Below are 12,959 nucleotides of genomic sequence, written 5' to 3' on the forward strand. Positions count from 1 at the left end.
ATCCACATGGGAAAATCTCAGAGTAAAACTGGGAGTTGTGAAAAATATGATACACCTGTGTTTTGCCAGATGAGAAGTTTATCTTTTACTCTTTTAATTCCTTTTATAACTGTATCATATCTCTTTCAATTCCTTTTATAACTGCTTTAACTAACTGTTACCGTCCCGTTTGCCCTTTTATATTTAAAACAATAATATCTTAGCATAAACCTAAATTAATATTGACAAACTATATATCATTTGAAAGCTTACAATCTCTAGTTTTCATATTCGGTGGCTGTTTTTAAAAGAAATAAATTACAGAGGAGCAGTAATTTATCAATTTGCAATAAGAATGTTTTATACTCATAGGCGTGTTCAGGCCTTTATTTTGAAATAAACATGAAAAATCATGAAAGATTGGTAGAAACCTCAGTTTGTTTTCATGCCAAGAGTTCAAAAGATAACGCCAATTCAATTTTATGAGAAAAAAAGGTCTGAAAATGTTTTAAATATAAGAAAAAAAAAAATGGATTCTCGTTTTTTTGTGATGCAGCTGCGAGCTATAACGCACGCACGTGCTCTTTTTATGTGTTTATTAGAGGTTGAATTCAAATCAAATACTGCCAAACCACCCATACTACTTCTGAATAGGATGTCTACTTCATAAATTGTATGAAAATTATGGAAATACATGGTTCAGATCACTGAAAATGGAGGCGCCCTTATATGGTCAGTAAGGAAGCTTGGCTGTCCACCTAGTGAAAAAGTTTGGTACTGCACAAACAAACTCTTACTGAAGACTCATTTTTTGAGATATCAACCAAAAATTTGGAACACAACTTGTCTTGCAGTTTTAGAGTAAAATATACTTTGTAATATATATATATTTTTCATAAAATGTAAATAATTATATTTTTACATTGTACATTTTCATAAACTCAAACTTCTATAACTTTTTTTCTTTTTCACTTTCATGACATGACATGACATTCCATAGGTCTATATTCCAAAGCATTCTTGAATTACAACCATTTAAGTTTGTGAAAAAAAGTGGGTTGACAGCTAAGTGGTTTATTTTCCATGCTTTTATTTTGTGATTATTTTAATTCCTTTCTGTGTAAAGCACTTTGAATTGCCATAGTGTATGACATGTGCTATATAAATAAACTTGCCTTGCCTGTTTTTAATATATTTTAAAATAAAGCAATACAGCCCAAGAAGCCATGGTTTACAGTGAACCAGGGGGTTTTAGAAAACCGCCGAGAGGGTTTTATTTGAAAATATATTAGAATAGAACAGTTATTTTCAACAATAATAATATTTTACAGCATTGCTGTTTTTACTGTATTTTCAATCAATTTTAAGAGACATTTAAAAACATTATTTTGGATTCTTTTGTGTTTACATGTTGTCAGAATTCACAGCTTGTTTTCAATGGCCATCAATAGAGAAAGATGATTTGCAGGGTCCAAACAGCATCTACCAACTAACCAGTCAAACCTTGACCTGTAACATCCACATATTTATAGCCACATTTGATACAATCCATTCTAAAAGTCCCATCAGGTTATAAATGTAAAATTGTTTGAGAATAGCATTTCTTGTTGACTGAACACAACACAACGCTTGCTCAGTGAATTCAGTAGTTAAAAGGTGTGAATGAATGCCTGTGACCTTTCCATGATTTCCCACTTATTCTTGATTACTGAATTGTTTGTTTTTTGTTTTTGTATTCCATAAGAACCTTTTCAGCCCCCCAACATTCAAATATGAATTATACCTTAGGGCCATGCAAAGCTATTACAAAGCAGCTCCTCAAACATCTAATTGACAAAGTATTAATGCATTTTCCACCATGGGCAGCTGTCAACACATCAACATTGGCTACTTTCAGCAAACCACAGATTATTTAAAAAAAAATAATACATATTTTCCCTCAACGTCAAGGTATACAGAATCGAAATCCTTTGTACAGCTGTTACAATTTGGGCTGTGAAAAGCACTCGTTTTTTTATAAAGCAGCTGCACTTCAAATGACTTATTCACTGCCAGAAATGGGGATTTTTCGCCAAGCTTCCTGCAGGCAACTGCATTTTCCACGCTTTCAAAACTTTTTTTTTTTTAAACGTCAGCATCGCTTTTCTTTTATTCAGCATAGATCTGTGTCAACATTTAGCTGACACGGAGGACTCAGATTTTCCTCTGACAGCATTAGAGAGCTAAACCCAAAATGTATAAAGCATGTACAATCGTTCTTTTCCAGTGCTGATGGATGTCGGTTTTGTGAGTCACAACAGAGGTGATATACCAGATTCAATGCAACAGCTTTGATCTTTATAAAACCATCACCTGTTGTTTCAGACATGTATACTCTTCTTGTTGTAATGATTTCCTTTTTGTTTTCACAGAGCCGCTAGATCACTCCATGTCAAAACGCTTATGGCTACAAATAATGACCATTACCCCCGAGGAAATCAATGAACATGTGTTTAATGTTGAGTTAAAAGCCAATCGCTTGAATACACTATTAAGCCAGTTATGCATGAAGAGACCTAGTTCTTCACTCAAAAGAAATTGAGTTTCTTTCATATTGTCGTGCATATTACATTCCATAGAGTTAAAATAAGGTATTTTCCATGCTGTGCTCTTTCTTCACATTGGTTTCCAACTCCTTCCAAAAAAAAAAAAAAAAAAAAATGCAGACAGCAGCAATGAATGCACCATTGTGCTTCAGTTCATATGTTCAGATCATAACCCCAAGAAAAAGGCCTGCTTGCTATTGCCATTTTACACAGGCTACTAGTAAATGCATTTCTTTTATTTGGGTCGATGATGGTTCTTCAAATCATAAGTAGAAAATAATGATTTCCGTGATCAAAGTTTATGGTTATAATTTAAGTGGAGCACTTCAATAACAGTTAAAGGCAGAAGCCATCACACTGACCATCTTTATCCCTGGACATTGAGGTCATTTCTTATGTCTGAGGTACATTCACATCATTTTCTCATCTCCATTACTGCCTGCACTCTCCGTGAACTTGACTTTTAGTGTAACTGCAAGCCGACCGCATCAATTTCACGTTGTTCCATTCATCACTCACTTTCTCCCCTCATTGTTTCCTTTTTTTCCTGGAAAAAGTCTCTATGCTCTGTGCTTAAATGACTCAAGGTCAGATCTTACGGAAGCTAACATTTCAAAGGTTGGCTGTCTTTTCCATAGACAGTGTGAAAAGAGATGTGTTTGTGTAGGTTTATCTACTCTTGCGTCAGGTTGTATATATCATGGATTCTATAACACACATTTGTTCAGTAGCACAGTTTTCTTTCATTACCAAAAAGATACAAGGTTAAAGGGACAGTTCACCCTAAAATGAAAATTCTGGCATAATTTATTCATCCTCAAGTTGTTCCAAACCTGTACGAGTTTCTTTCTTCTGCTGAACACACACACACACACACACACACACACAAAGATATTTTGAAGAATGTTGGTAATCAAACAGTTTCTGCATGGTCCCCATTGACTTTCATAGTTTTTTGGGGTTTTTTTTCGTACTATGGAAGTCAATGGCGTCAACTCTCTGGTTACCGACATTCTTCAGAATATTTTATTTTATGTTCAGCTCAAGAAAGAAACTCATACAGGTTTGAAACAACATGAGGGATGAGTAAATGATGACAGAATATTCCATTTTGGGTGAGCTATCCCTTTAAATACACAGGTGAACAATGATTCAGTATGATTTATAACAGTTCTGCATGGAGGTGAAAATTTATATAAATTTCATCCATTTAAAAGAATTATGGCTGTGCCTTTTTGCAGATGTCGCTGCGCACACTCGCAGATATATGGGGACACTGCACTTGTTTCCAGAGAAACGCCTTGGCAGTCGTCAGGACATTGACGACTAATTCCTATGAGGCAGTTTGTCCTGTGACAGTTGTGCGAAACATCCTGTCAGCTTCCAACACGGCTCATCATTAATGCCTAAATGATTACGCGGCCATGAAACAAATACATTATTCATCAAAAAGACACTGCGGAAGAAAGACTACACACAAAGATCTCGCCCCTAAATCTGACTCCAGACAATCACACACACACTCCTGCTGTTCTCAACACATGATTTACATCACGCCGAAAGCTTGTTTGTTCTACGGGCGCTGGGCTTGGTGTTAATGTCATTTCCAGCCTTTGGATATTTCTGTTTGCCTTGTCATTTTCTGGATTCCCGTGAGATGCGCACTAGTGCGTTTTACAATAGGAATATTTTGTTCTAAGTGTTGTTTTCATGCATTTAATTTGAATAACAACGGTAAGCTTGCAAAAATTCCTGCATAAACAAAAAAACTAATTACTTGCAGTGTTATTTTTATTTTTAGGTTTGAAATTGTATTGAATATATATATATATATATATTTTTTTTTCTTTTCTTTTTTTTTTCTTTTTTTTTTTCTGGAAGACAAAATCAACCACGGTTCTGATTTAGAGGAGACTAAGAGCAAATTAAACATTTATTTGTGCCAAAAGAAAATGCCATACATAGAGTTAACATAAGAAAGATTAGATCATAATAACAATTTTAAAAGAATTATTCTTTTAGTCGGAATTATTATAACAATAGCCCTATTAAGAAATTAGGAATCATGTGTGTTTAAAAGAAAAGTCTAAGTGAGCTGTACATTATAATTATCTAAAAATAAATGCAATCTGTTTAGGTAAAATATATTCAGAGAAGCTGATGATTAAAACTAATTTCAGTATATATTATTTTGGTATCATTTTACAACATCGTACACAATTTGTTACACTTTACAATTTATTTATCTTTACATTAGTTAATGCATTAACTGACAGGAACTAATAATGAACAATATGCAGCATTTATTAATGTGTTCGTTCATGTCAGTTCACTAATGTTAAAAGATACAACTTTTGATCTTAAAAGGCATTAGTAAATGATAGATAGATAGATAGATAGATAGATAGATAGATAGATAGATAGATAGATAGATAGATAGATAGATAGATAGATAGATAGATAGATAGACTGTATAGTATTGCTCATTGTTAGTTTGTGCATTAACTTACTGATGGTACTATTGTAAAATGTTTATGGTAGCTACCAAAGAAAGTTAGCATCTCCCTTTCATGTAAACTTTGAACCAACAACCTTGAGAATAAAAGAGATATAAATCTGAATTCATCCAAACATCAGATAATAATTAATACTTAATTTGTATTTAAAAAAAAAATCTGCAATGCAGTGAAACAATTGCACCCGTTTTTCTCAGGCAGAGAGAAAAAGCTACGTGCTGAAAAAGCGTCATAACTCTAGCTTTTTACTCTTAACAATTTGCAGCCTCCCCTCCTCTCTAATATCATTGCATGCTCTTCTATCACTTTGTCTGATTGCAGCTCTCAAGGCGTCTACAAGTGGGCTTGAGTGGCCCCTTGATGGCTATTCTCACGCCGTTTTCCTCGCCGAATGTACTAAAGCATATGATTTTAATTATAGATCCAGAAGCTGAAACACTGATGGGTCCATTTACATTCTCATTGTATCCTATGCATGCTTCATTTACCTTCTACAAGAATGGAGAAGTTGTACAGGAGCTACCTCTTAATATCTAATCATTTAATTATGCATAATATGATAATAAAAGCATATGGCCTCTCAGGTACATGAGTTTTTAGGTAAGTTAGACATATTAAATACGCTTGGTTAGCCAAGATATTAAACAAATACCTTTAAAAAAAAAAAAAAAAAAAAAAAAAACTATTTAACAATGCTATTTAATATACTTAACATGTAATTAACGTGTATTTTTAAAGAATGAACAGTGTTGCCCTTCAGTGTTACACAATGCACCTAATAATGAGAGCAACTCAATCAAAAAAGCATATCTTTGGAAATTTGCTGGAATATTCCAACGCTATCTCATGAACAATCCGTACGAATTCGTACGAGTGAGTAAAATGTGGCTAATTTGTACGATCTCACTCGTACGAATTTGTACGATTTGTCTAAACCCCAGTGATGGGTAGGTTTAGGTGCGGGGTCAGGGGTAGGTCATTCGTACGGATTCATACGAATTGGACAACTCGTAAAATAAGTACGATTTAGCAAATATCTTAAAAATTCGGACGAGTGAGGTCGTATGAATTTGTACGAATTAGCCACCTCGTAAAATTCGAATTGCCGTGAGGTCAGGTTAAATATTCCAGTCACAGCCTTTCAAGAAAATGAATGTGCCTGCGGGCTGAGCAGTTACTCAAGAGATCTGGATACTGACTCAAAGCTCCATCAAGAATATATCATTACAGTTAAAAAAATAAAAACTTTTCTGAAAATCACCTATCCATAAACCAAAGGTGCAATGAGGGAAGAGGAGATTCATGTAGGAGAATTTGGAAGCTGCCTGAAAGCATAGCTAAGAACGGCTTGAGGACAAGCCCACAGCAGCCAACACCTAGCATCATTCCCATCGATTTGAATCTGGAGCCAAGTACCTTCAAACTGCTTGACATAATTCACTGCCAATGGCATCAAAGTACTGCAGCACTGCCGAGGCTCTCGGGCTTCAAAACTTTCTCTTCAATCAGTCAGTAGTCCTTTATCCCAACCTCCACACAGCAATAAGAAAGTTATCATAATGCTCTGGAAATATATATCTGTAATGTATTCTCGCAGATCAAATTGCATGCAAAAGAATTATTGCACACTTCACAGACTTATGAATTTCAAATGCATAGGCAAAACTGCATGCACACAATTAAAAAAAAAAAAAAAAGCACATAAAGTATACTGGGACCAGCTGTATATGTAATGAACTCAATACATCAGCATCAATGAAACAGCCTCGCTCCCTCTCATTCTGCGTAAACCGATTACAGCTCACAATTTATTTCGAATCAAAGCATGACGTCTCCATCTAGAGCAGCAAGTGTTCTGCTGGTCAGGCCCCTCATTGATGTGCAGGGCATGTGTGGCTTTGCCCATTCTCGGCCACACCAGGAAACAGCCACACAGAGGCTCATTGTACCGCGCACTCCATTTGAAAGTGGATGAAAAACATTCTGTCACATCAAGCACTGTAGCAAGCGCACTCCTTTTTTTCTTTTTTTTTCCATGGGGGAAAACATTTGCCTCACTTTGAAATCAAAATGCTCAGATAGGTTGCAAACATTTTTAAAAAGGTAATGAATTACGAATGAAATGTATATACGTGATGTACACGGAATTTATGAATACAGCAATCATATAGAGCCTTCTTTACATTTATGTAAACAAGCAAACACACAAATTCAAAATAAATCAAGAAATGCATAAACCCTATTTCTGTGCTGATAGGAAACAATACAAACTCGTCTGATTTGTGCTGCAGTAAACTGCTGCATCATTTTTCAAGGATTTAACTTGTCTACAATAAGGCATATTTAGAAATTCAGCACTAAGACAACAGTATATCTAGAACAGCCAATCCAAACTCATTTTAGCACCTTGGACAGCAACCATTATGTCCACAGTCGGAGACGATCTGATTTCAATTTAGAAATTAATGAGCGAATGCGCAAGGAATAAAAGATCAGATACTACAGCAAGCAAGTCGGTGTGCCACGATATGTAAAGAAAAAATTATCAAATAATTTTCTGCACCATTTGTTCTTCACTGACAATGCTTCATGGCACAGAAACTAGGCAAATGCAAGTACCATATATGCTGAGCCTACACACACACACACATACACATACACGCACACACTGCCGTTAAAAGAGATCAGCCTTGCTGCAGAATACTGCACAATCCACATCCATCACAGAATGCATAGGTAACTTAATTCAATTTAAGCTGAAATCACCTGATTTTAGAGATGCAAAACATAAGAAACAATATTCTCCCAACACTAGAGTACCATTTTACTTTTTTACTTTTAATGCAATGGACAAATAATTCTATTTTACATAAAGAGTCTTAAAATACAGCACTTATAAAAATTTTGATTAGCAGAAAGCAGAGATAAAATTCTTCAAGTGCAAAGGCACTTCTGGAACCAGGAATTTGTGTTGCACTCACCATCCAACATGTTCTACAGGAATGTCATTTCAACAACCCTGTCGTCTGAGAGAAAATATATTTCATATTACAAAAAAGCATGGAGCTGTAAGCTATACATATTCTTGCGACAACTGCTACAGTCTTTATGTTTCAAGTAGAAGAAATAATTTAAACCTTAGAGAAAATAATATATCATCTTTAAATTGCGGGTATGTATACAGCCTCTAAAAAGAAGATGGAAGGCTTAGGTCTGTGGTGGTGTTATTATTGTCTCTTGTGGTTGAATACACAGATGATACAGGTTTTACAGGAACTCAATCTTACAACTGACTCATCGCAGTGTGTTTCTCCAGAACTTCGAGGTAGTCTGGCTCGGTTTTAAGCTTGTTGGATAGCAAAGGATGCTCGTTTTTGGACTGTGCAGCATATTTTCTGGGGGTCCCGTAGAGAACAGTTTTGTTTAATCGATCCTGGTTGTGTCGCCGGGTGGTTTCGTAGGGTGGGATGAAGGACTTTTTGGGTAAAGTGCAAAAGTTATAGCTGAGTGGCCCGGATTGGGGCAGATCTTTTGCTCTCTCAACAATGTTCTGATAAAGCAGTTCCGGTTCACGGTTGGCACACGGTTGCTTATCAATGAACTCCACTGTGCTTATGGTGAAAGCTGGGCTTCGATCAAGCTCGTCCTTCTTGGGGTCAAGAGCGCCGAAGCTCAGCCCCTTCAGGTTCCGATAATAGGCCACCTGCTCGCTCTCCTTCTGCATGTAGATGGGGTTCTGACACATCTGGCCCACGGGCGGAGGGATGTAGTTATATACATGGTTGTCGCTTTTATCCGCATTGGCATCTGCATTGTAAGAGCCATATTGTACTTGGAAGGAGTTCAAGTCCAAATGGTTATTGGTGCCTGAGGGAACGTTCTCCACTCCCTTACGACGTTTGAGGACAAACACGAACAATCCTGCCCCGAAGCACACAGACAGAATGAACACGACGAGCAGGCCCAAGATGAGAACGGACAAGGGCACCTCTGGAGGCATCTCGGGCATTCTGTCCGTAGGGGTCACGGAAGAAGAAGGGGTCGCCTCGGTGCTCGAGCTCACAGCAGTCGGGGGTTTAGTCACAGGAACCTCATCAGTCTCGGGGCAGATGGCATCATTTCGGAGGGAGCGCAAGAGCCGGCCTGCGTGTTTGGATGGCGAGTCACACGTGATCTCATTCACCACTACGCTGGTGCTGGACAGCTCCATCCAGTTCTTAAGCTCCACAATGTCGCAGCTGCAGTCCCACGGATTCTCCTGGAGGTCGATCTGAATGAAGGCAGAGAGCTGGTCCAGCACGCCGCGCACTGGGAGATGGGAAAAATGATTGTTTCTGAGATTAAGCCTTGTCAGCATGGTACCACCAAACACATTGTCGGGAAGGGATCTCAGCAGGTTGTTATTAAGGAACAATAGCTGCAGATTGTTCAGCGAGTTGAAGGTGTGGGGTAAAATCTCTTTAATGATGTTGTATTCCAGGTAGAGGTATTGCAAGCTCTGCAGCCCAACGAATAAAGACTGGGACAGGATCTCAATGTAGTTGCCGTTCAGATAGAGCCTCCGTAAACTGGTGAGATTCTCAAAGGCTCCGTCCTGAATGATTGCTATTCTGTTATTCCCTAAGTGCAGGAGCTCGAGGGAGCTGTACTCTGTCAGATCCGTTCTGTATATGGTCTGCAAATAGTTACCGGTTAAATGCAGTTTCTTTGGATACGACGGTTTGGGTTGAAGTTCAGAGATGTTCTGAAGTTTGCGCTCCTGACAATTGATGTTTAATCCACTTTCGGGATTTTGCGACGTGCACACGCATATTCCCGGGCATGTCATCGGGACAGGTGAGCGCGTCTGGTACACCATGATAGGCCCGAATACATGTTTATCTCTGCTGGACGTGACACGAGGAGTGGGGCGGTATCTCATTTTGGGGGGGCGGGAGGCCTTGGGGGCTCTTGTCGGTGTGACTCGAGGCCGCAGGGTTGGAGACAGACCCTGATATTGTGAATCAGATGGAGGTTGCATCGCACGATGACTTGTGTCTCCAGGATTGCGCCTGGGGCAAAGGTCTTGCTTGATCAGCTGCGTGACGTCTTTGCCGTGCAGTCTGAACGGTGTCTCACACACGATATCCCCCACAAAGACTGAAATTGTATCCAGCCAGGCTTTCAGGGGTATCAAATCACAAGTGCAATTCCACGGGTTCTCTTCCAGCTGAATCTCCATTATTCCACCTATATGCTCTAGAACACCAGCAAACGGCAGCATCTTCAGTCGGTTTCCCCTTAAATCCAAATGCGTCAACATGACAAAGCGGAATATGTTGTTAGGTAGAGAGAGCAAAAGGTTGTCGTTGAGTATCAGGACTTTGAGTTTATTCAGTTTGTTGAAAGCCCCTGCCTCTATGGCACTAATGTAATTATAATCAGCTTGCAAATACTCCAAACTCTCCAAACCAGAAAAAGTGTCCTCTCGTATGATTTCCAAATTATTATTATTGAGATGAAGGCGCTTCAAGTTTTTTAACCCATTGAATGCCCCTGTTTTGATCTCCTGCAAGCCATTATTACCCAAATGAAGAGATGTTACATTACCATAATTGAAGAATTCATTCGGGCTTATCTTGGTGAGAAAGTTTCCATTCAGAAAGAGCTGGCTGATTTTGTTTTGCGGAGGCTGGAACAGACTGACTGTTGTAAAACCCTTGTTTTCACAATTGATATTCAGTGCGTTCTCCTTCTCCTCGCAGGAGCACCGGTTCTTGCAAATGTCTTTGGAAGTTTTGCGGCTGTCTGTCTTTGAAGGGAAACTGGTGACTGTTAAAACGCTCAGCAAGAGAATGTTGTTCAGCATTTTTACAGCAATAATGCCGAAAGCCCCAGCATTAATGTGCAAATCTCAAAACAGGCATGCTCAGCCCCAAAGAAGATTTCAAAAGGCGCACAGAAGCGCACAGCTCTCCATTGACCCTCCTTAAATCCCAAAAGGCGGAATAGAGAAGGCATCCATCACCGAGCGCACTGTGAACGCTGCCGGACCGAACACATCGTCGTCCCTCGCAGTGACAGTGAAATACCGGGCTAATGAACAAGCATTCATGCAGCAGTCTGAAGCGCATCCGAGGCACCACCGTTCCGAGTCTCGGAGCTTAAACTGTCCTTTTCACCTGCGGCGCGAGAGATATTCACACGAAAGCAACTTTACGCCTGTGATCCTGCATGGCGACAGTCAACTTGACGGTGCGTGATGCGCGGGATAACTGAGCGCTATGCGAGCGAGCTTCAGAGTGAGAGAGATGGACTCCGCGCTTGCTCACTCACTCCCACCAGGAGCGCGCGCCTATGCCTGTGTGTGTGTGTTTGTGTGTGTGTGTGTGTGTCTGCTGGAGGAGAGTGAACGAGCTCTGTGTGGAATTCCGACGTCACCAGACATGAGTGAGTAGATGTGTTCCTTTCCTAGTCAAAGACATTATTTTTATGACAACAATAACATTTTATTGTTATTTACAGACGTGCACTGCTCGATAAAAGCCGTTTTAAGATGGGATTTGTGTGGCCTTTTTGTTGCCTTTTGTATTTATTTTTGATATTGAATGGCATTTTATGTTTTATTTATTTTAATTAATTATTGCTTTTATCTGTTAATGAACTATTGCTGTGGGTGTTCTAACGCGACTTGAACACTTACGTTTGTTTTAAAACAGTTTTTAAGATATGCCTTCTTGGTTTATTTTCTTACTTGGTTTATTTTCTTATTATAAACCAATATTGCATAGCCTTTTATCGTATATAATACTACTACTAATACAAATAAGAAAATAATCTGTTAAATTGTAGCACAAAAAGGTTAAATGAGAAATAAATAAACAGAATAAAATCAGATTTCTGTGCAGTTTCTGTAAGTAAAGTTTCTGGTTTTATAACAAAAGCAGCTGTTCTAATCATAATCGGCCACTAGGAGGCGCAAGTAGCTCCAAATATATATAAAACATACATTTGCAGGGGTAAAGACAGCGTCAATAGGGATCTTCAAATAAGAAAAACTTTTATTTTCCCCATATTGCTTTGGTGTTTATTTTGCTTATCCATTCCTCTTGTTTATTTATTGACTGCTGTAACTAAATTTGAAACTTAATTCATGAGTCATATTAAGAACCAGCTTAAATTTCAAAACAAAACACCAGCTTCAGGCATAAAATAATCTGTCATAAATTATTGATTTGCATGCTGCACACTGGCAATATCAATCATGATAGATAGCCAAGAAAAGGAGGACGATATGCCCATAGGCCAAACTCAGCCAATACTGGATACTGGAGAGCATTAACACCAGGGTTTTCAACCCATTAGAAATTATAAGAAATAATAGCAGCAGTTAATATATATTTCAGTATTCTTATATTTATTTAATATATTAATTCTAATAAATCATAATGAATTATAATACAATTATTATATCACATTTGAGTAATCAAATAAATAAGATATATATATATTATATATATATATATATATATATATATATATATATATATATATATATATATATAATTTGTCTTGTGATGGGTTCTCGTTTCATTTTATATTATGACACCTATAAATGCAACTATTTATTTATGTTACTTGTTTCCAGTTTTATTGTTGATTGTTTGCTATTAGTGTAGTGTAGTATTTTTCTACTTTATTTTGTAGCTGATAAATATGGGAATATTACATCTAAGATTAAGAAACATAAGTAAAAAAAAAAACAATAAAAAAAAACAAACAAAATGTATTGCAATCCTCGAATGATTGAATGGATATGATTATGTCAATCATCTGTCAGGAAGACACAAGAGCAAAATGTAAAATCATAACTCATGTTACCTTTCATTCATCTATCTTT

The 12,959-nt window shown here is 37.6% G+C and overlaps 1 protein-coding gene across 1 annotated transcript; it reads right to left on the reverse strand.

The window, feature by feature from the left end:
• Positions 1 to 7,897: 7,897 nt before the first annotated feature.
• Positions 7,898 to 11,503, reverse strand: slitrk2 (SLIT and NTRK-like family, member 2). Its single transcript, XM_084133499.1, has one exon. The coding sequence runs from the start codon at positions 10,926 to 10,928 to the stop codon at positions 8,364 to 8,366; it is 2,565 nt and encodes an 854-aa protein (XP_083989625.1). The 5' UTR covers positions 10,929 to 11,503; the 3' UTR covers positions 7,898 to 8,363.
• Positions 11,504 to 12,959: the final 1,456 nt, after the last annotated feature.

This window comes from Abramis brama, assembly GCF_963993115.1.
Source record: "Abramis brama genome assembly, chromosome: 13".
NCBI classification, from domain to species: Eukaryota; Metazoa; Chordata; class Actinopteri; order Cypriniformes; family Leuciscidae; genus Abramis; species Abramis brama.